Genomic DNA, 23,326 nt, shown 5'->3' on the forward strand with positions numbered 1-23,326 from the left:
GCAAAACAGCAGTTCCCCAGGGTCAGTGCCATGAGCACGGGGCTGCCCCATGGGAGGGAAGGAGGCAGCCATGGCACCCTGGAGCCCTTAGCAGGCTGGGAGGTGCAGGAGCACCCTGGGCCGAGCTCCCCTGTGGGACCAGTTTGGCCCGTTGGTGCATGGTTCCACCATGGGACCCTCCTGGTCCTTCACTGGCACCAGGAAGGCAGAGGCTGTGGCCCCATGTGGCAACCCATGCCCTGGGATGTGACCCCTACAGTCGGTCCCATTCCCTCCTGGATCCCCTCACCAGGTCCCTCCTGCCTGGAATGTTGTCCCTGGTCTCTTCAAGGTGTGTCCGGGGGACGTCAGGGTGTCCCCTTTATCCTACAGTAAAGTCAGTCCTAGTCAGTCTGGAAGGGTTTTGGTTGGAGAGGAGCCACAAGGATCCAGCTCATGGGAGGTGGCTCCTGGGGTCAGTGGGTGACTAGTTTTAGGGTGCACATGGGTCACAATTGTCCCCTGTAGCCTTCAGGCAGAGCACTGGTGGTGCAACCATTTTTGGATGTGACTGGATCCCAGATGATGCTCAGCCTCTTCCCAGCTGTCTAGGTGGAGCAGGACTCCTGGGAATCCCACTCTGGAGGCCACAGAGCCCCACTCAAACCCTGACCTAACCCCCACCAGAGCAAAGCGCAAACCCTCCCACCTCCCAGCACAGATCTCTGCTGGGAGGGTTCCCACCTTCACCCTAAACCTAACCCCAAAGATTACCCTCACCCCAGTGTAAACTTCTTATAACTCTAGATCTAACTAGACCTCATTTTTCTGTCCGAAACACTTCTCCAGCATCACAGCATTGCCTTAACTGTAGCATCAAAAGTGTCCCTAGTCTGAAAGGTTAGGCAATATCAAAAGACTTTCCCTGGCTCCCAAAGTCACCCGACCACCAATGGTTATAGATCAGGCAAATCCTAGCCTTACCCCAACCATAAACAAAGCCCTAAAGCTAATCTTGAACCTTACTCATAACCCCAGACTTGGCTCCCACCCTACACCCAATGCCCAGGCCCATCCACCGGCGTAGCCCCAGCCCTGCTCCGACTGCGCGGCCGCCACGTGCTGTCAGAACCTGCATCTCAGCCCAGACTCTGACCCGCATCCCCTCCTGTCCCCAGCACGGAGCTGGTACCCAGCCCCGGCCAGCACCCGCTGCTCCCCCACGCAGGAGCATCCTGCCAGACCCAAAGCTTCCCGGAGCGCCGACCCCGGCTGCGATTCCCCAAACCCCATGGAGCAAACCACTGATGGAGCTTTGGTCCTCCTTTAAACATCCCCATCCCTCCTTGTCCTCCCTGAGCTGCAGTTCTGCCAAACACTCCAGCGTGGCTTTCTTTTCAAAAGTACTCTTTTATTTTTCAGCCACTTTTGGGAGGGGAAGAGGTGTCGAGTCCTTCAGCTTCTACTCAAGGTGCTAGTGTAAACAGAAATATTTTAAACCATAACAAGAAAAAATAAGCTATGCCCACACATTAGTGTACGGCAGCTGTAGTGAGGAGCTCATAGCGATGGGCTGGGAGCTTCTATGGAGATAAATTTCAATCAGCTCTCTGCAAAGGTTGAGTTTGGGGGAGTTTGAGTCATATGTGAAACCAGACAATTAAATCCATTGTTGAACAGAGATTGCTGCCCCATGTGAGAAACTGCTGTCTAAATACAACCCAAAATGACAGATGGATGGAGACCTACAGAGCAACAAAAAGGAGCAACTGCAAAGCTAAATTCTCTGTGCCATGATTTTTTTGCCAGACAATTTTGTCACAGTTCGGGGAAAACAAGCATCTCTGTAATCATCAGTGTGTATTTTCTGGTTTCTCCAGAATAAAAGTCATGGACTTGCAGCTGATTGCAGGTAGTCCAAACAAGAGGAGCTGTGACACCAGATCCATCTGCCCCCAACACTAAAAAATCCTGGTATAGCTCATTCCTGTCTTCTTTCTGCCCTGCTGTTCTCCAGCGTTACCCACCTTCCTTCCCCACCTGTCTGCCCTAGTTTTCTACACCAGTACTCCTCCGGGCACCAGTTCTCCTCCCATCATGTCCTGTACCAGCTTCCTACCTGCCTGCCCTCTTCTCGGCACCCTTCAACTGCATTTCCTCGGAAGTAAGATCTAAACTGTGAACATGACAATTGACATTTCAAGCCAAGAGATAATAAATTACATGATCTCAGAAGACAGACGAAAGACAAGAAATGTTGCGTACAAAATTCACAGACACCTCTTTTGCTGCCCCTTTCCCTTTGCCTTCCCCTTCAACACACAGTGACTCTTTACCCTCCGTTGTGGCTCGGTGCGCTGGACTGGCCCGCCTGAAGCGGAGCTGTCTGGGGATGGCTGTCCAGAGCATCCCTCCCTACGCCACTGTTTCACCCAGGGACAGCCCAGCCCATGGGGATTACTGTGTAAGGGGCTGCCAGGCCATGTCCGGCAGAGTAAATGGAAAGAAAATGAACAGAAAATATTTGCTGATAACTCTTTCTGCCAGATCAGGTAGAAGTGTACATTTGCATGTAACTAGCAGTGACATCCAATGCCTGAGCAGTAGGAGCAAATCAAACCAGACATTTCTCAGCCAAAGATCATGAAAAGACACCATCGTCTGTAAAATACATTAGAAGGTCTACTGACAGGATATTAACTCAAGGAAAATTAAAAGTTTATAGTCCTCAGAGTATATTGTTCCCTCTTACTACACCAGCCATACATTTTGGGGTTGATACAGTGTTTTCTGTCTATAAAATGAGCAGTTTGAAACCTGGGTTCAGACAAAGAAGAAAGCTGTGATTCATTCTAAACATGGCAGGCCAGGGTGTCTTTGCAATGATGCTGCTGTTGCTTTAGGTCCACGAGACCTTTCCCTCCACACAAGCCTGTGATACAGCAACACAGGGTAAATGGGATCCCAAAGCACCAACTGCACAAAGTTGAACTGCAGTTTCCATCCTCACCGCCCTGCTAACGGTCCCCATCCACTTCTGTCTCAGGCCGCTCTCCTCCCTGTCTGCGCAGGGGGTCTCAGCCCCAGGCTACTGCTCCCCCCCATCCCCGTAAGCAGCCCCGCAGACCCCCACCGGCGCCCAGAAAATGCCTGGAGGTACACCAGACAGGGTCTACTTTGGACCTCTGAGTCCCATCCGCCGAGGATGGCACGAGCTGTCAGACACCTGCCTGCTGCTCCCCAGTCTGCACCAGTTCGCTGTCCCAGTGCACAGGGCTGGTGGTCATTTAGAGGGGAGAGATTGTCCTCCCCGGGCAGGGACGTCACGAAGCCACCGTGCAGTCCCTGCCTGCACTGCCACCCAGAGTGCTGCTAACCCTGAGCCCTGAGCTCACGCACAGCTCCGGGGACAGAAATCTCGTGCCTCAAACCCCTGGGAAGAAAGCAGGCTACAGCACACGCCAGCAGCTTTCCGGCTCGCTCCCGGGGCACGCTCCCCTTCGCACACCGCTGCCTACACAAGCGTGCACGCACAGCCACTGCGCGAGCAGACGGGTTTCTTGGTTGCCATCTAGCAACAAACCCACATGTGGAAAGCCTTTCTGCTGGCAACCTGCAAACACATCTCCTGCTGTGGGTCTGCCTACACCAGGACAGTTGGGCATGTCTACTGGTAGCAAAGATGCTCCCGCAGGCATTCATACTCCTTTCGCTTCTCCGCTCCTCCAAAGTGGGACAGAGGACTCATTTTGGCTGGGGAAAGGTTGCCCAGTTTTGTCCACAGAAGGCAGTGCAGAGGGCCTGGCCCAGGCTTGCTAGATGCCAACATCCAGGTTTAGGAATGAGACGCTGCTGTACAACTCTGATGAGACCGAGCTGCTCTCCAGGGTGCGGGTCCGACCAGGCAGCGGGGATGGAGCATGCTCCTCTGTTGAATCCTCACTTTCTGGGCTTCTAAGTAAGTAAACAAAAAACAGAGAGATGCTATTTGCAAACTGCTGCTATCACCCGCTTCGCGCCCAAATGGCCTCTAGCAGTGACCCCGAAGATTTGCCATCTCTTTGAACAGTCCTGAAAGGAATGTGAAGACAGACAAGGAAGGGTAGTGGAGATGACAGCAGAAAACCCATTTCACACACGACAGTCCATGTTTGCTGAAGGAGTCACCAGCTCTACAAGAAGACCAAAGGCTGCCGAGCATGCCCTGCTTCAGACCTCAGGGGAGAAAAATACCTCCTGCATTATGTGCCATGATCGTGGGCCCAGATCATGGGACGCAAGGCCCTTTTGCCCCCCTTCTTTAATCACAGGGAAGGGCATGAGCTCAAATTCTGAACCTCTATGGGACTATCCTATCTTGCAGCCAAAAAGCAGATGTACAGACACAGCTGGCAGTCACACACACAGACACATGCGCACATGGGACAGGCAAAAAAATGCACAGAAATGCAGACAACACCAAGGGTGAATAAAATTTGGAGGAGGCTAGTGATGGAGCTGAAAACGGAGCAGGCATCCGTGTGTGATCCTGAGAGGCTGGAGCAGCGGCGGGGTCTGGGGCTGCAGCAGGACAAGAGCTGTGTAGGTATGCACACAGAAAGATGTGTGCAATGGAGGAGTTCTGATGCAGGGCAGATTTGGGTAAAGGAGAGAGCATGGCACAGGCTGGGGAGGAAAAAAGGAGAACAGGGAGCCCCAAGGGACAGAAAAGCTGGGATGTTTCAGCTGGTGGAAGGCATTAACGCAGGAAGTGAAGGATTTAACTGGGGAGTTCATGACTGGAAGCGGTGGAAGCAACAGGAAAGATGGGCAGGAAGATCAGCAGGATTTGTCAGTCACTTGCCAGCAGCGCGGTGAGTGTTGCCGCAGGAGGGCTTTGCCCCGGTGCAGCGAGGTGCCCTCCAGCAGCACTGCGCCTTGCGGGGACTTACGGCTCGGCGTTGAACTTCCTGCGCAAAAGGTAGTCGATGACATCGGGGTCTGTCTGAAATAGCCTCCTTAGGATGTCGCATTGCATTTCTGGAGAGACCTGGGAGGGATACACAGACACACTCGCTCATGGCATCTCCTCCTCTCTGGAGGAGGACGAGCAGAGGCAGCCAAGGACAGCAAAAGGACTCCGGGTCAATACGTGCTCACAGACCCACTGTGTTGGTGTCATGTCCACACACCTCCCGGGGGTCTGAGCAGGATCTCAGCCCCTGCTTTTCCTGTGCTAACCCGGGTCCTTTGGCTCCCTGCAGACCTGGCAATTGCTACAAGGCTTTTTGGGGACCTGAAATGTCACATTCCCACAGACCTGTAGGAAATGGACGTTTTTGGTATTTCTTGGGAATTTCCCAGGTCCACTCCTAAAACCAGGGCCAGGAGGACTGCTCAGTGTATGCTCTTGCCAATCCAGGGGATTTCTGCTGGGGTTTCAAAACAGCTGCACAGCCTCCACTGGGTTGTCCCTAAGGAGAACAGCCACTTCAGCTATGTGACCGCCTGGCACCCAACTGCATCGTGTCCCTTGGGGACTGCTTCAGAGTGCCCGAGACTACACGAAGCACCCGTGGTGATTGAGCCGGTGCCTTGCTGCACATCCTCAGGGGCTCTCCCACTCAACCACCGTACTCGCCTCCGAGCAACCCTGCCTGTGCTCGGGTACCGCATTGCACCACTCTAGTCCTTCTCCACCAGCATCTCGCACACTGGCAAGGGGAAGCATGGAGCCTGGAGAGGCGTCCCCAGTCTGTCATGCCTCCCTGGCACCCGCGCTGCAGCAGGGCAGAGTGGAGAGAGCAACGGCCAAGGCTTGAGTTCCACCTGGACAACCACGCAGAGCAGGATTTGGCCAGGAGAAGATGCAAAAGGCTCTTACTGCTGCCTGCAGGTGCCCTCCAGGGAAGGGTGGAGAGAGGATGGAGCCAGACTCTTCCTAGAGGTGGCTGGGCACACACCGAGGTGCAGCAGGGATGAGCTGCAGCAGGGGCAATTCTGACAAGGAGAGAATTCTTGCCCTGAGGGTGGTGTAGCCCTGGGACAGGACCCAGAGAGGTCAGAGCTCTCCATCCCTGGAAGTATGTAAACCCCAGCTGGATGCAGCCCTGATCGAGCTTTGAAGTGAGCCCTCATCTGGTAGGTCTGGAGGCCCCAGAGCTCTTGTCCCTTTACATACGAACCTTTACATGAGTCTAAAAGATGCTTTTGGGAACCCCAGGTCGATGTGTCACCTAGGACAGGATGAGCACTCCTTGCCTCACGCTGATGGTCCAAATCATCCACTGAAGAGCAGATCTGAAGTGATCCCATTCTTCACTGCCATCATCAGCTCTCCCCACTGTTACAGCCTCCCCACATCTGCCTGAGGCTGTGGCATCTCCACCCCATGCCATCACCTTCCAGCTCCTTCCCTCTTCTAAGGTCTCCCATTTTTCCCTCTTCTTTCCCCCCTTCACTGGAACTTTGGGGCAGAAACAGTACTGAGGTGCCACTCCTGCAGTTGCTGTTGGCCAGTTGTTTCTCATCCAAAATAAGCTTGGTCAGATGTCACCAGGGTGGAAAACGACAGAGAAGATGGGACCAGTTCATGGCATGACCCTCAGCTCTGCCATATGTCAGTAACGAACCATCCCAAGTTAATATTTACACCTGCCATGAGGAATGAATCACATTTTCACAAGCTGACTCGAGTCACCTACTGCTAAGTGGGGCTGTGAATACATCCTTCCTTCTGCTGCCATTAGAAGAGTTCAGAGGGGAAGGAAAAGTCTAGAGTAGCTGCCCTGAGAAAGCCTCACCTACCATGAACAAGGTCTGGTAGTGCTCAATCAACCTCTGGAGCACCAGTATGATGGCAGTGCTATCTTCAAAGTTCATGGCACCAGCATCTTTTTCTCCAGGCTTCTCTTTCTGAAGGATGTTGGGACCAAAGATTGTGGCCAAGTTTGAAACTGTCATTTTATTCCCAGGAATCTAGCAAGCAAGCACAAAAGGAAATTGCAGATTATAGATGCACTAGCATGAGATGTCCCAGGATAGCCTCACCCACCCCAGGACAAGCTGCTGAGTGAGGCCGGGGTGTTGATTTGGATCCAGTTTGGTCCTCTCCAGGCTGGTGGCAGGGCCAGCATGAAGGGTTTGTGGTGTTGGAGCACACGCTTATCCCCTCCTTGCATCGGGGCCTCCATTCCCATCTACCTCACTTACACAACACCTACCAGAAGGTAACAACCAATACTTCTATGTCATCTTACAATATGGGACAAAACCAGTCTCTGAACCACGGAGAGACTTAGAGCTTGAATTGTCCAGAGAAACTACAATCAACCTCAATGCATGATGATAAGTCCTTCATGAAAGCTGGAGGTGGAAAACCAGAATTAGTCCACAAAAAATGCCCCTTGCTCTGCCTACAGACACACAGCCAGGTCTCTCTGGGGTTAGTGCAACCCAGAAAATCACTTAGCTGGACTGAGACAAACCCAGACCTGCCACAGACAAGGGGATGCATCAACAATTTCGTTTTGCCAAAGGATTCACATGGGCTTGCAAGAAGCTCTGCTTGATTTTAACCAACAAACTCTGAGCAATCCCTTCTTCATGCACTTGACCCGTTTGGGCCAGCCTTACCTCCTGGCCATCAGGGCCCCAGGAGCTCTCGGCGTGCCGGGCCACCTCGCTGAGGAACCGCAGGAGCCGGTGCAGCGTGTCGCTGTGGCAGGGGGGCAGCAGGAAAAGCAGCAGCTGAAGAGCAGCCAGCTGCGCCGGACCCTCCATGGCTAGGCAGAGAGCAGCCCATTAATTAGTGCGGTTCCCAGCCCGCTAGGCACTTCCAGCTGGACAGCCCTCTTTTACATCCATGGGAACGAGCTCTGAGGGAGCCAGACTGGCGTCTTACTCTTCGTCCTCTCCATGCGAGGATAAGCACTTGGGCTGTGACGTGATTGCATTTGGTATTTTATAGCCCCATAGTCAAAGACTGTCCTTGACCAGAGGGATTATAACCCAAATATCACACACACAAAAAAAAAAAAAAAAAAAGCCCAGACTACAGCAACTGCACTTGGCAGTGCCAGGCAGCACATTGCTAATCCCACTGCTGTCAAGCAGTTTTGGCAAAGATTGGTAAGGAAGGATCTAGGAGCCAAACAAAGTTTGAAAAATTCTACATGCTGTGATATGAATTTTCATGGATTCACCCTACAGTGCACATGCAGTTCAGGGCCATTCGGCCTTTTCATTAACAGTGTCAGCAAGGGGAAAGAAAGTCACCTCACTGCAGCGACAGTGATGCTGAGCTGACAAGGGAGGACAGGGAGACAGCAAACACTCAGCCAGCCAAGGCTCAAGAGAGTGCCTAAAAAAGAAAAAGGAGGGTATGATGCACGAGGGACATTCAAAGCTCTGTGTGATGGATGGCAGGTCAGGAAAGAGCCGTGGATGAGGGACTGCGTTGTCCCATATCCCGCTCTGGTGCTGGCTGCGAGGGGAGGCTCCTTAGATCAATTCTACAGGGAGAATTGGCAAGATCTTCTGGTTCAGGTGTGAGGATCACAAACCCGGTGTGAAGATCCGCTCAGATAGCACACCCTAGCAGTGAGAAGAAAACGGGCAATGACAGTAGCGTGCAGTGGAGTATGTAACTAAACTGCAGCCCTGCAACCTGCTGAAAGTCATGTCCACCACACAGCTGGATGGGCTCAAAAAGTTGCTGGGCAAGCAGCTGGAATAGAAATCTACTAATGGCTGTAAAATGTTAACAAGAGTTCAGGCTCCGGTTACTTGGAAACCACTGGAAGGTGGAATATTGGAGAAAACAACACTGTTTGTACACATTCCTCCAAGTAAGAGACCCTGGTTGCTCCTGGAAATGGGATAGCAGTCCAGACCAACTTTGCTCCAGCAACATGTGCCCACCAGTGTGTCAAGCCTGGAAGACATGGCTGTAGCCTGTATGCATCCAAAAAAATATATATTTCAGCATTGTGAATATTCTGCAGTTCTGCTTGGCTTTTTGGGAAAATGGCAAAGGCAATCTTTATTAACCTTCTCATCTCCCAGAAATAAAAATGAGAAACCTATGTTTTAGCCAAAGTAACACCAATTTCCACTGGAGAAGGCATAGAGAAGGCAGTTCCTCTGACAGTTCCTAAGCATTTGCTTTACACTGTGCCCTAAAAGTCCTTATGTGACAAAGGTGCATCATTTATTCTTCTGTCTTTTAGACTGCAGACTTGGATGAAAAATAGTCACTTCACATTCATGCCTCGTACGTTCCCCTAAATCCCTGTACACCTCTGTTACCCCCACCACGTCCCCTGTTTTGTTCCCTGATGTGCCACAGCCTGACAGCAAGCCCATTGACATGTAGCTGCTCTTTGTTGATGTGGAAGCAGAGATTCAAGGATTTGGATTTGGAGAATCTAATCTAAGGAGAGAAGGATGGCAAAAGGGAAGCAACGAGATGGTGAAGGAGACCAACAAAGATTGATGCTGGAAGCTGTGGAGACTGCCTAAAAACTCAGTCACCTGAAATACGGAGGGTAGGGGGACCTGGGCAGAGGATTTGCAAAGACACCCTTACAGGCAATGCAAACTGCTGGGCTGAGCTCCTGCGCAGCACACTGAATTGTGCTGGGACCCAGTACTGAGCCAGGTAATTGCACAAGAAGAAAACTCCCTTTTTTTCCTTACAAAACCAAACACGGTGGGTAGACTGTGCAGAGTGAGAACAACACACCCCGGGTACTCACAGGCTGTGCTGAGGAAGGCTGCATAGAGCTCTCTGGGAATCAGTGAATCCGGCATGTCCCGAAGAAACTCTTTGAGCAGAGCAGCCACATCATGAACGCTTTGATGCTCATCTAAGAAAACATCCAGTCCTTGATCAAATTCTTCCCTCAGCTTAAAGGTGGAAGAAAGGAGAAGAATAAAAGCAACAGTCAGTTCTTCCTCTTTATACAAGTCATGCTGTCAGGATCTGTCCTTGTACAGAGCTACTGCAACAGCAGGACAGGAGGGTTGGCTTCTCCCAATGTCCCCCTGATGCAGGGCACCCCCAAAAAAAGGCATGCCAGAGCCCAACAGCCTGCTGCTGCCCAGAGCATGGAACACAGGACCAGAAGGAATTCCTGGCTGGTGAAGGGAGCCGGGGTTGGGGTCTGAAGTGCCAACCAGGGGATGGAGGTTCATCTGCTAAAGGCAGCTTGGAGACACGAAGCCTGCTCTCCATGGCTGGGAGAAGGACCCAGCAGCAGGTTACAGGTTGTCTGTGATCCAGCATGTGCCTGTGATATTTTAGACCTCTCCATGTCAATGTCTGCTTTATTCATTCCCCACCCACACAAGCATCTGTCCTTTGGATGCGGTACTGCTACAAAGGATGCAGTAAATGTCTCGCTTTACCTGCTGAACTCTTTTCTTGGAGCTCCCAACACGGAAGATGCCCACTGTTTGGAGACCTGGGAGACAGACAGGTTAGTGCTCTGCATTCCCACAGCCCCCTGCCACCCGACTAGTCCTTGGAGCACCTCAACGCCATGGAAGTGGGTCTCTTGCACTGCACGCAAGGCAGTGCGTTCTTCCCTGTTCCTGGCAGAGGGGGTAAAAATAAAGGTTTTTGGAGCCATAAGGTTTTCTGGGGTTGTCTGTGGGTCAGGGAGGAGATCTCAGCTGTACAGTCACTCTGAGCTGGATGCTGGATTTGCAGGGGGAGTTAAGGTGAGAGTGCACCAGGAGATGGGTCACTGATACACACAGTGACATTCACTTCTCAGTGCAGACACTACACCCAGCTCAGAGGGCTCTCCCCGGGTGGCTTTTTGGGAGCATGCCCTGCCCCAGGAATCAGCTACCTCCTCACATCTCAGGGGACAGCCAGGCCAGAATGTCCCAGCCCACCACGCAGGATGGGTTTTATCAACCTACTGTGGGACAGGCCATCTGGCTGGAGAGACGTGTGTATTTACCGTGCGTTTCAATGTGTTTGCAACATCTGTCCACAATCCGCGGGACTTGCCAGGTGATGGGGTTGAGGCTCAACATCTTTTTCTTGCCCAGGTTTCTCCGTGGATCCAGCTCGTGGGGGTGTGACAACTGCAGTGCCTCCAGCAGCTTGGAAGTGTTGTCACTCAGGTCAGTGATGGAGTCCACGGACATTGCCCCCTGAGATGGAGCAGAGGTGATTCACAGGGTGGCAGGAACTACCCCAAAAGATCCCCGCACACCATCATTGCCATGACCTCAGAAGTTTGCGGGAAAGGGAGGCATCACTTCCAAAGGAACACAGAGGTCTACAGAGCCTGGCTGGGGTTGCAAGAGAACCACAGAGAGGCTTTTCATCTCCCATGCATTCGTTTATGTGCACTGCTCCTAGTGTGAGGTGTTTCTAAACGCAGCCTTCCTACTGGGGCAGACCCTACACCCCACACAGACATGGGGAAAGAGGAAACATCCCCAAAACTTTCACCTTTCACTGCACAATATACTGGATTTAGTTACCTGTATTGGAGCTGCTTTACACCTGGGGTTACAGGCACTTAGCAAGAGGCAAGTGTGGGTCTCTACTCCAAAGAGACGAGGCAAACCAAACCCAGCCTGTTACCCACCTCCCCTTGCAGGAAACAAGACTAAAGCCAAGAAGGTGGCCAAGGCTGACCGGCCACCCCATCTTCCTTGCCCTTTGACGCAAGGGTAGCCAATACTGCAAGCAGACCAGCTCAGCGGCACAGCTGATGTCCCCACAGCAGCGAGGGAGCCGACATGACCCACCATCGACGGCCACAACTTGTGGTGGGAACTTCACAAGCGCAAGGCCCAGTCTCCAAGATGTGACACAATGGAGGAGTAGAAGAATCCACGTGACTGATGACGAATCGATTCCTATCCCTATCTACCTTTGGCTGCCTGGGATGTCCTTCTGGTAACCTTGGCTCCATAAGAGCTGAGCTAGTGTCCCACCTCTCACAGTCCATCTCTCGGGGGAAGTAGGGACATCCCGTTTCCCAGAGGACAGACTGGGACCGACCCAGCATGCAGCATGAATAACTCACATTCATTAAGAAAAGACCCTGGGAAACCATATTTATTGCTGAAGTCAGAGCCTCCCCCAACCTGCAGCACCATCACGGTGCAGCCCAGTTTTGCAATCGTACCCTTCGCTGGCTCCAGGAGCTGTTGTTGAGAAAAGTTGGGGAAAACGGCTCCTCCAGGAAGATCCCGCAGGGTACCAGGCCACAGGTCCTGCCCGTCGGGGACCTCTTCTGCCTCTGAGCCCGAAATCTCGTCACTGTCGCTTCCACCTCCAGGCAGAGCCGACGGCTCTTTTTCACTTCTTCCTGCAGTTGCTTGTAAGCACGATCATTGGCAATGACTTGGAAGAGCGGGATCCCAAAAGTCTGAGGAGAGCAGTCTAGGGAAAAACATGGGAGAAATGGAGAAGTATTGCTAGCAGGAAAAAAATGAGAGGGAGCTGCACTAGCACAGCCCAACTGCCAGGGACACACATGCATGCCAGAATAAAATAATTAACCGACAGAAGGGAATACCAGTAAAGGTAACCACCAGCAGAAGAGTGAAGAGGACAATGTACAAAACTGATTCGATACATGACAAGGAGTTCTGTAGCTTGAATCCTGGACGGCAGTCCTGTAAGTATCAGTGCCCTTGCATGCCCTGTCCCCTCCTGCTCCCTGCTCCTCCTCCGGCTCCCCAGGAGCCTGGAATGCCTGGGGTGGGTGGGAAGAGCATCCGCAATGACCCTGGGCAAGCCCAGAGGGGAGCTGCTGCCTCTGAAAGCCCCGGGGCATTGCGTGGTGGGACTCAGGGTGCTGGGCAGTCAGGGACCCGAGCGGGGAGGGCACGGCGTGGGAGATGGCGTGCTGGAGAAGGAAGGAGATGCAGGGGAGCTGGGAAGATGCCAGGAAAACTGGCCTCCATCAATGTGCTTGTTGCAGCCTGTCCCGGTTTTTCCTGAACTTTCCTTCCTTTTATTGTTTACAGACTCATGAAGATGCCATAGCATCTATGAAGTGGAGACTTCATAAATCACCAGAAATACTTGATACAAAAGATTCTTACCAAATTATAACCTCCAGATTTCTACAGGATTTGCATCAGCTGTGTCTGTTCAAGAACAGTCTTGGTATTAATGGCATTTTCCCCAAATAACTTTCCTCCTCCATACCTCCTTGCAGATACAAGGAGAGGTCTCCTTACTTCCAGCCTCCACACCACCCTGGACCAAGGGGTTTTGCAACTGGAGTACAAGCCACAAATCCATTTAGTAAAATAGCAGACTGCTGCTCAATAATTTCCTTGAGCGAACTTTGTACTGGTGTGAAGAAAATTATTAAGTGCTCATTCCCAGCTGGCTGTGCTCTACAATTCTGGTTTCCCCAGGTTTGTGGCTGATGTCCTTCAACGGACAATAAAACAGAACTCGAAGCAGCAGGACCAGGGGTAAAATGGGCAGATAGAAATATTCATATGTGTACATATTTACAAATGCACAGTCATGCCCACACATATTTCATCCACACACATACACATTCCTTCCAGACCCTCTCATGCTTGTGCACGTATTGTTACATCCCACTCTGGAGAACAGCAAAACAACATGGGACAAAGCACCTTGCTGACTTTGGGCACCTCCCAGCTCAGCTCCATCAAAAATCACCGATTCTGTTTGAGAGCAGGGACCAAAACCTGGGTAAAAGGGAGGCTGCTCACCTTTCTTCTCCTTTGAAAAGCTCTCCAGTTTCTGGCGGATAGATTTACTGCCTTTAGGTCCAACTACGAGGAGAAAAGAAAGCAAAGGTTCCGAATCATTAGGCTGGTTTAGTACAGTCTCCCCTTAAAGACATTTGCCTTTCTGCACCCTCGCAGGCAGAGCATGGCCACAGGCACCTCCCACGGGCAGAGGGATGCTGTCGTTCTGACGTGGCCGTGGCCCAGAGAAGATGCATGAGGGCACGTGGGATGGCACGGTGGGCATCGGCTACCTGGGGGCAACAGCCCCAGAGGTGGGCCACCATCCTCCCAAAGCGGAGGAAGCGACCCCTCCACACCCAGGCAGCTGGACCCCATGGCACCAAACTATAGCCGTGGGTTAAAAGCACCCCAGCTGTGGGATTCACCCCACCTGGCTCAGACCACAGCCCTACAAACCTCTCTCCATCAGGGCTTACTGATGCCTTACTATCCAGATGTGCAATCCAGCAGTGCACAAAGCTACAGGTCAGGGCATATGAACCATCAGGCAGCCAGCAAAGTAACTGGCCTTCCAAAGCAGAGTCAAAATGAACCACAGCTGATCTTTCTAGTGGCATCCGAGCTTGCTGTGCCCTGCCAGAGGAAATGCCTGATGCTGCAACAGCTACCAAATGCGGTCTGTGCATGGGATGCGCTGGGAGACTGCGGTGAGTGGCCACGACCAGCCGCCAGCAAACGGGTTCTCACACATGAAAGGGCAGTGGAAAAACATTAGCTGTCCAAAGGCTGTAGCTTAAAACTGTTCTGGCCACCTTTAAATTCTGCACCTATGTTATACAGGACTCTGTATTAATGATGATGTCCTAACAATTACTTAATGACTCAGAAAGCTACCCTAAATCATCCTCAGAGGTCTGGTCTCGACACTGGAAAAAGGAATACAGCCCCAGAAAAGCCTTTGTGAATGTTTTACAGAGCATAGACAAATAAAGTTAGACAAAACACATACCACCAGAAATCCCGTACTGGTCCTGGAAAGGCAAGCCCTGCTCCTAAGTATTCCCCACGTTGCACATCCAGGAACAGCAGTCAGCAGCAATGAACTGAAAACTCACTCACTGCCCACCCTAAAACCTTCCAGGACACATCACCCTATTCTGGCTTGTGCTCCTTATTCCTGAGGAATTCTCTTCCTAGAAATAGCTTATATAATTGTTTGGGTTATTTTGTAACATTTAGGAGAAAGCTATGAAAGTTGGTATGAACAACATGTGCATAAAAGAGTAGCCTACATTAATTATTCTGCAGGACGATATGTGTTGTTTCATTCAAATGACCAGATAGCAGGAAGATGAAGAACAGCCTGGAGACAAAAAACACCCAGCCAAGGAAACAAAAGGCCAGCAGAACTCCAGTTTCAGCATAGAGTTAGGAGGGGGTGACGCAACATGCTGAGCCTGAGCATCAGCATAAGTCTCGACTCCTAAACAAACCATGGGGCAGCAGATAGTAAAGAAACTATCAGGATTCCCCTGCCCAGAAAGCCTGAGCTGGTATCTCCATGACAGAGTAACGCATACGATCCACTACAAAGCTAGGAGATGAGGACAACTTCTTTTCACTGAGAGGCATTACAGCAAGCTTGATGATATGCATCCTTCAGAGATTTAATCTTTCTTGGTCATCTCCTGCCCAAACCACAGACTTGTTCCTGCAGACTTGGCCAAAATGAGATTTAGTGCCCATGACGTGTTTGCTCTGTTGGTCAGGAGGATCATCCTGAGGGAGGCTGTTTGCTGTAAGGTCTGAGATGCTGCAGAAGTTTGTTGGGATTGAATGAGGTAAGGGACTGTCAGAAGGAAAAGAGCAGCCCAGAGGGTATCAAAGCCGAAGGTTGCACCAAAGGATGGTTCACAGAGGGATGCACACTCCGTGATCTGCATCATCTAGGTATCTGGAGATACGAGGATTAAAAGAGGTGCTGAACACTTTTTCCTTGAGGAAAATAGTAACAACCGTGCAATGGCTGTTTATTAAAGAAAGCGGGAATTTCACGTTGGGTAGATGTTGGGGAGCAAGTACAGACAGGTGGATGGACCCAAATGGAGACCATGCAGCCCAAATTCAGGCATTTCCAAACATTATGAACTTCCCTTTAAAATGCTGGGATAGGAAAATGACGTTGCAGGTGCAGTGGTTTCATAGCTAATCCTCAGCATCTCGCATTGACTCCCAGCCAACTAACTGCAAAAAAAGCAACTAGCAGGTAGAAATCTAAAGGATACAAAGATAGGCAAAAGGAAGGAGAGATTCCCTGACAGCAACTGCTTCCTTCAAAACCCAGGTGATCATGAGAGTGATGTCCAAAATACACACAAGGATGAGATGAGGACTTTGCAGTCACCTGCACTTATCCCGCAGCGAGGGAGGAGCCCATTGGATGAAATGCAGCATGTTTAACAGCAAGGAAGGAAAGACTTTTTTTTTTTTTCTTTGCACTGCACTGTTCCCTAGAGAAGCTACTGCTGCAGGGTGTCACTGAAAATGGGGTCACAACAGCTCAAAATAAAAAAAAAGAAGAGGAACCAGGATGTTTGTCTGGGGTGGCTGGTGCTGCAGCCCTGGGGCAATGGGAGTTCTGGGAATGAGAGGGGAGCTTTCTTTCTTTTAATCTTCTTGAAGCTATTTCATTGCATGAAATCTTCCAAACATTAATTAAGACAGGAAACCAAACTTGGATGTCACCCCGAGTAAGTACTTGCTGTCCAGTATGAGGTTGAGCATTAGGAAATGCTCCTTCCCTGAGACAGGTCCCCAGAGATGTGGGGGGCTCCATCCTTGGGAGGTCCCAGCCCCAGCTGCCCTGGGCTGGTGCTGGTGACAGCCCTGCTGCCAGCAGGTGGTGGGGCTGGAGACCCCCGAGCTCCCTTTGCACCCGCACTGCTGGTACCACGCGACCCTAGGGCTGGTGAGCTGTAGGCATCTCCTTCCTTACTGGGATGCCAAAATAAGGCCCAGGGCAGAGGAGGCATTGCAAGCTGGTCTGTCCACTCTTGAGTAACGAGTAAATTGGGGAAGCAGTCAGCTGATGCCCAACTCACTGTGCTTCCTTGGGTCAGTGTGTAGACATCAGGGGACGCAGGCAGCTATGGGAACCCAGACAATGCCTGTATGTCTATATAGGCCAGGACAGACGAGCTCAGTCCCTGTGGAGCTTCTATATTTATCTGCCCATTAATTTCAGCAGCACTTCTTGTAACCTTGCATAAGCCCCATCCCAGCATCAGGACTTCGTGCTGGACATTAATCCAAAAACAAAAGCCTGTTCCATCCCAATGGCATTAAGATAGTCCCAGTAGAAGACCTTGCCAAGTCATATTGCATCTGGTTTGCATTAGGGGGATCAGAGGCAGACAACAGGCAAGGTCATATTCTCACACTCCTATGGACACACAAACCCTCCTCAAAAGGCTGATTAGGCCTTCGAGGCTCAGACCAAAGCAGGGAACAACTAATAAAATGGACCAAAATGTGTCACAAATGTCTTTCCATAAACATCATCCCATGTTATGAAGTGTGGGCGTGGGGATAAGTAGCAATGACGGCTCAGACCTCAGCCCCCCCTCAGCAGGAGCCGTCCTCTCCCATCCTCTACCTTTAGCCAGGCTGAGATCTCCAACAAGCAGCTTCTTCTGCAGCTGGTAGAGAGCAATCTCTTGCAGACTGGCTCTTTCCAACTCCGAAAGGCTGTGCAGGGCCACGGGCTGCATTTTGGTGCTTTGTCCTGGCAGAAGAGCTAAGACAAAAGGTCCTCTGAAAAACATAAGCATATATAAAAATAAAAGAGTTAGGAGCACATTGTGGAGATGCCTGCTTTAGGAGAGAAGCTGCTGAAAATGCCACAGGGTGTCTTCGCAAGTGCAGGAGACACTTGGCCCTCTTTCACCTCTCCAAAGAGCCAGCTGATCTGTAGGTGCCCCAGCCACACCATCTCGCTTTGACCTTCCAAGCAAAGGCCTTGGAGGCATCAGGGCATACGTGAGGGAACCCAGCCCTGGATCCCAAGACCCTACGGGCTCCCTGAAGCACCTCACTGCTTGCCAGAGTAGCCAATTCTGGCTGCCATCTGTTTCCACATGAAGCCCAACACCATAAGGCTCACGTACACAAGACAGGGCACATCCTGGCCAGCCAGAGTAGGGACTGTGGTCCTGATGCTGGGACTTGGCCATTCTTCACCATGGGAATATAGTTCCTGGCTGGCATCAGCCTCGAGACCACGCTCCACGTGAGCAGAGTCAGGATGGAGGCAAGTGCAACCACCTCCTTACCAAACCTAGAAGGCACAACGTGTTCCAAAGCGCAACAAAAACTTGTGCGAGGAAACGGCAGTAAGCAGCCCTTCGCCCTGCTTGGTCTGACACCTTATCTAACACGCTTCTCCCTTCCCACCTGGGAGCTGCTCAGCAAACAACAAACACGCGGAGCGAGGGGCTCCATCCCAGCGTGTCCTCATGTTGTGCCCACAGACCGAACCCTCAGCTGCAGGTATTGGCAGCCACACTGGGATCAACTCTGGATATATTCAGATGCGGACCTTCTTCACCCTCCTGCCCCGCTAAGAAGTGGCACCTAACAAAAAGCTCCTCCTGGCTGCTGCGGCAGCCTGAGCATTTCCCAGCTCCCTCCAGACACCCGCCTTGCTTTGCCCCTGCCCTCCAACGATCTCCACCAGGTCAGGGGGGCCCGAACCTTTTGGCATTATGTTAACAGGTCCCAGCAGCCCATCTTCACACAAAACAGCTGCTCCTGGCCAGCCCCTGACTGCAGCTCAACACAAGCAAAACCCTGGGATCCGGGTGGAAAGGGCTTGGGACAAGACACCGTCCTCAAACCACTCTTTGGAGGATGCTGTGTGGATGTACACCCCTCCTCTCCTTCACCCACACCCCACCACATGCTGGGTGCCAAGGTTTAAGGAGTAACTGAGGAGCAGTGACCTCCTGAGAGAGCCTGGAACGGCTCGGACTCGGGCTGGTTTACGGTGGCTGTTCAGCCTGGGGACACCGGGGCTGCACAGACGCTGCTGCTCCCTCTCTCCTCCTACAGCGTTGCTCTATCAGGCAGGGAGAGGCTGGACAGATGCTTTCCACTCTGCAGAAAGGTGGGCGTAGCAGTTTCCCTCCAGGGTGAGTGAAGAGAGCTTTGGGGTTTTGTTTTTTTTAGTCATAAAAAACTTCTGAAACCCAAAAAGCGTCACACATCCCACTAAATTAGACCTACAGCTGCCTTTTATTCACAAGCTCTTCTTCCCTGCCTTTTCCCCCCATTTTAAATTGGTTTATTTCTTAATTTAATACTTAATGCTGAGCTTCAACTCTTGTAAATTGGACACTTCCAGCATCGCCGAAGCATCACCGACGCCTTTACCCCCAGCACTGGCTGGACCTGCAGCCCACAGCCCCGCGCAGGTCACGGCCGAACACCGAACGCCCCATCCCCTCTCCCGCATCTTTGGGGAGCTCTCCCTGTTGTTTGCAGCCTCCTGGAGAGGCCACGCAGGGATCCACACCGGCTCCCAGCTCCTCGCCCTGCACTAACCTGGGTGTCCCCAGCCTGCCGCAGTCCCGCACCCCGCGACGCCTCTCCGGCACCCAGCGAACCCAGCCCACAGTCCAAAGAGCAAAAAGCAGCAGTAAGCGGAAGAAAGGACCGAGGTTATCAGCATGTGCACAGAAAAGATGTGGTCAGAGTACAGGCTCCGAAAGGAGCCTTCCCAAAGACAGCTTTAAGGCAATAATGAAAAATAAATGCCTGGAAATCCCCTAGAGCCAGTGATAAGGGTGAGAACACCCAGGAGCGTGACAAGGCAGTCGGCGCAGGCTCTCGGATCAGCCTCAGCACAGCGCTGGCTGCCCACCTCCATCCCCTGTGCCCGGGGAGGGCTGTTGTCTGGGGCGATGTTTATTTTGGCCAGGTTTTCAATTTCTAAAGATATTTAGAAAGTTACATAAATTAAAAAAAAAAAAAAATATAAAAGAGTTGTTATGAACTCCCCAGAAGGGCACACCAAAAGGGAATTCAGCTAAAGACAAAGATACTCTTGAAACATTTGACATTTATTACAAAAGCTACGTGCCTCAGCAGGGTTGTGGTGACAAATGTGAGATGCAGCATAGCTAAGCCACCTGGCTCAGCTCAGCACCTCGGGACAATTAAAACTGGAGTACCTGGGTACCCATGACTGTCTCATACACTGGACTCGGGCGTAAATCACCCAGGAAAAGCTGGTGCAATCCCACTTACACAGCAGCTAATCCTGCAGACAGCCAGATGTAGCACTAACCCCTACCTGGAGTTTGGAGCTCAGGGGATGCATTAGCAAAGAGGCCAGAGTCACAATACCCAGTTAAATTTTAGGTGAGGCACAGCCCACGCAGGCATTCATGTCTTGCTTGAAAAGGAGCTTTTTCATTACTAAATTACTAAACAACATCAGGAAGTGCTCTTTAGGCTCTGCAGCTTGCTTTGGCCGACCCTCAGCTTTCTGCCCCTCCATGTGCTCCCTCCCAAGCTCAGCAATCAGCCTTGAATGCAATACATGGCTTTTTATAACTTTCATCCTGCAGAAAAACACATCTGTGGAAGGGAGGAGGAGCCCTTTAGGAATGTATTTTATTTATGTCTCAATGGGGCTGCATGTAAGCAGTCAGTCTTAAACTAAAATAACTAACTAGTCCTACCAAGCTTTGCAAACAGAGATCTGGGACATGAGCTCCCCTGGGATAGCCTGGGTGGGAGAAGGGGGCGCAGATAAAACGTTGGCTTTGACAGTCAAGAACATCTCCACTTGCCAGCAATAGCCCAGGTGTTTCTGCCACGCCAGAAATGAGGGACAAGCAGAAGAGGTGCCTGAGCAGGAGCCTCCTGGCACGACAGGAGAAATTCTGCTGCCAGCAGATGCTGCAGATGGACAGACAAGCCCCTGAGACAGACACACTGAAAGAAATTACTTTTCTGCAGGCGAAGCTCACAGCTCCGGGCAGAGCCCACGTTCACAGCCCCTGCCCAAGCCAGAGGGATGGTCGGAGCGGAGTCACGGAGGATGCAGCTGCCTTGGGGCAAGGAGGAGGAAACCTGATTAGGAGAGGGAGCAGAGCGGAGGGAGAGCAGGAAGGAGAAGTCAGGGCCAGCTGCTGCTTATCTGGCCCTACTGTAAGCGCTACGAGAATAGCCCTATAAAATGCCACCATCGCCAGCTTTCTGATAAACTCCTGCTTCGACTGCTAACCCCGAAAAACCTGGCCTTACTTCTTGCAACAAGCATGTATTCACGCTCGTGGGAGGAAGCTAGATGGGGACCACCACCGACAACTTCAAACTCCCTGAGGTCCCTGCCCTGAGGTGGGTGATGCCCTGCAGAGCCCCGTATGGCAGCGGGGCGGGCAGGAGTCGGCAGGAGAGCTCGCTCCAGCCTGGGCAGGCACCGGTGCTCCCCACAAGGAAGAAAACGTCAATACGCAGCAGGGGCAAAAGCCAGAGTACTGCAAATCCTCCTTCAGAGGGGGATGTCGTAGAAAAAAAATCTTACTAAAAAACAGAAATAAAATGCCTTTCACCGGGAGCGTTAACAGGGCAATTCCTCTCTGCAATGACTTTCCCTGCTTATTTTTAGGACTAGGGCTTATTTAAGGAAATCTCATGGGAAAAGCTCAGCTCAGCTGCCCCTTCTATTCCTGAGGAGCTGCAATTGCTCCTCCGTTTTCAGCAGCAAAGTTACTCTCTCCCCAGCTGCAACAAAGGGCTGACATTTACCTTCCTCGTTTCCTTCTCGCAGCACAACCAGAGGTAGCCTGGGGTCCCTTCTCTTCCTTCAAGACGATGGTTTTCAAAGCAGTGTCTCCACTGTGTCTCGTGCGGCCCCGTAGAGCGGGCGGGAGAACCTTCCCTGCCTGCTGGCAGGAGGAGAAGTGGAGAAGTGATGGAGAGGAGACACTGCAGCTGAACACGGCCGAAGGGAGGAGAAGGGTGATGAGAATGTGAATTTTCTGCCAAAAGAAATGAGAGCCAGAAACATTGTCGTGTGGAGAGAGAGGGCAGGGTTACATGGGAAGGAACAGCACTTCCCACGCCTGACAGCGTTTGTGCCTTGGCAGGGGATCAATCATTGCTCAATCAATCTATCTCCTCTACCCCTATACTTTCCCCACTCTTATCTATCAGTAACTAGGGCACCTACCGAAGCATCAGCTGTTCCGGCAGATGAAACCTGAAAGAGAAATTTGCTGCCTGGGTGCTGGTCGACGAGGGCCAGTGGATGGTTTTCACCTTGGCTCCCCATGAAGATCTCTCAGCTGCTCCATCACAGCAACTTCACAACGACCAAGTCTCCAGTGCGGTCAGGCACGGGCAGGCTGGGCCACACACATGGCTGCCCTCCGCACCCAAAATGGGTCTGAGGGACCGCAGGGGTCCCCTGCGAAGCTCTGCCGTTGGAAGAGCTCACGGACCTGATGGGGTAGATGTACAGCTAGCGTCTTGTACGTGTCATACATGGGGGGGGGTTGCAGACCCTCCGAGAGCCTTACAAACCTACAGCAACCCACAAGACAGGCGTGTTAACACCCAAAATTGGCACCTCACTGCACATCAACATGCCCATGAGCACCTCGGGGACCGCAGCCTGGCTCTTGGTCCATGACATGGTGGTGATAGGGGTGCAGCAGCACGTTCCCTTGGCCACAGCTATGGAGAAGCTGAGCTGAGGACATGGTTGCAGAGCCCTGGGAAGTCATCCAGTGAGGGCTCCGAGGGGATCTGCATGCAGCTCAGAAGAGAGTGACTGCCAGCATGAGGTTTAATGAAGGACCATCTCTGCTCCCATGCCCAAAGAGAAGGGAAACATCTGCAGCCCCTGCCTGTGCTCCAGGCTTGCCCACTGAGATGCACGCCAGGTCACGGCACTGGGGTGACAAGCCTCATCTAGGACTTGTCTCACTGCTGCTGATGCTAAGAGGATAGCTTTCCCCTTAGCAAAGGGTCCCCCAGCCCCCCCGAGGACTCGGATGTCCCTCAACAGCTGGAGCTGCTGTCCTGGTGCCAGGCAGAGTCCTGAATGAGATGTCCACTCACTGGTGGCCCTCCCGTCCCCAGTGGGATTGCTAGCACGAGCTTCCATGTAGCAATTCAAACCCCGGGATGCTCAGACATGCTCACCTGTGAGCGCGAGGCAATTCCTGGCTCCAGCCCTCCAGGACATTGCAGTCCCTCACCATGTTCTGCTAGCGCTTGGATGCCCATGCCATGACACATCCCACCCCAGGCCCAGCTCTCATACCTCCAGAGCATCTTTCTCCAGGAAGGTCTGGGTTATCCGCAGGCTCCCTTTTAAACTAGACACCTCCCATTCATTTGGGACCCGACTCTGCCACTGCCTGCTGCCCAAGGGATCTCTGCATCTCCTGACCCAGCAGGCACCGGCTGCCTCCAGCCAACTTGCTTCCTTCCCCGTGGCAGTTGTATTTTGAGAGGCCACAGACAGGCTTGCAGCTTCCTCCAAAACGTGCAGCCATTGCACGAGAAGCCCCTTTGCAGGGTGTCGCACCTTTGTGGAGGCTGCCGAGTTCCCGTCTTCTCTGTGCATCACCTCATT

The 23,326-nt window shown here is 52.0% G+C and overlaps 1 protein-coding gene across 5 annotated transcripts; it reads right to left on the reverse strand.

Annotated features, from left to right (window-relative positions):
* Window positions 1–2,673: 2,673 nt before the first annotated feature.
* ARHGAP36 (Rho GTPase activating protein 36) lies at window positions 2,674–22,030 on the reverse strand. Of its 5 annotated transcripts, XM_041119070.1 has the most exons (13): window positions 19,276–19,655; window positions 18,675–18,828; window positions 17,841–18,010; window positions 17,330–17,487; window positions 13,693–13,755; window positions 12,117–12,373; window positions 10,932–11,127; window positions 10,369–10,424; window positions 9,717–9,867; window positions 7,594–7,742; window positions 6,766–6,936; window positions 4,911–5,008; window positions 2,674–3,933 (listed from the first exon to the last, which is right to left on the reverse strand). In XM_041119070.1, exons 4-13 carry the CDS (start codon window positions 17,442–17,444, stop codon window positions 3,795–3,797), a joined length of 1,395 nt encoding a protein of 464 aa, XP_040975004.1. In that variant the 5' UTR covers window positions 17,445–17,487; window positions 17,841–18,010; window positions 18,675–18,828; window positions 19,276–19,655; the 3' UTR covers window positions 2,674–3,794. The 5 variants fall into 5 exon arrangements, with proteins under 5 accessions (XP_040975004.1, XP_029852971.2, XP_040975003.1 ...); XM_029997111.2 differs by lacking the exons at window positions 17,841–18,010; window positions 18,675–18,828; window positions 19,276–19,655 and adding exons at window positions 21,490–21,722; window positions 21,914–22,030; XM_041119069.1 differs by having other exon boundaries at window positions 17,841–18,828.
* Between the last annotated feature and the right edge of the window lie 1,296 nt (window positions 22,031–23,326).

The sequence above is a fragment of the Aquila chrysaetos genome, chromosome 21 (genome assembly GCF_900496995.4).
Source record: "Aquila chrysaetos chrysaetos chromosome 21, bAquChr1.4, whole genome shotgun sequence".
Lineage (NCBI taxonomy): Eukaryota > Metazoa > Chordata > Aves > Accipitriformes > Accipitridae > Aquila > Aquila chrysaetos.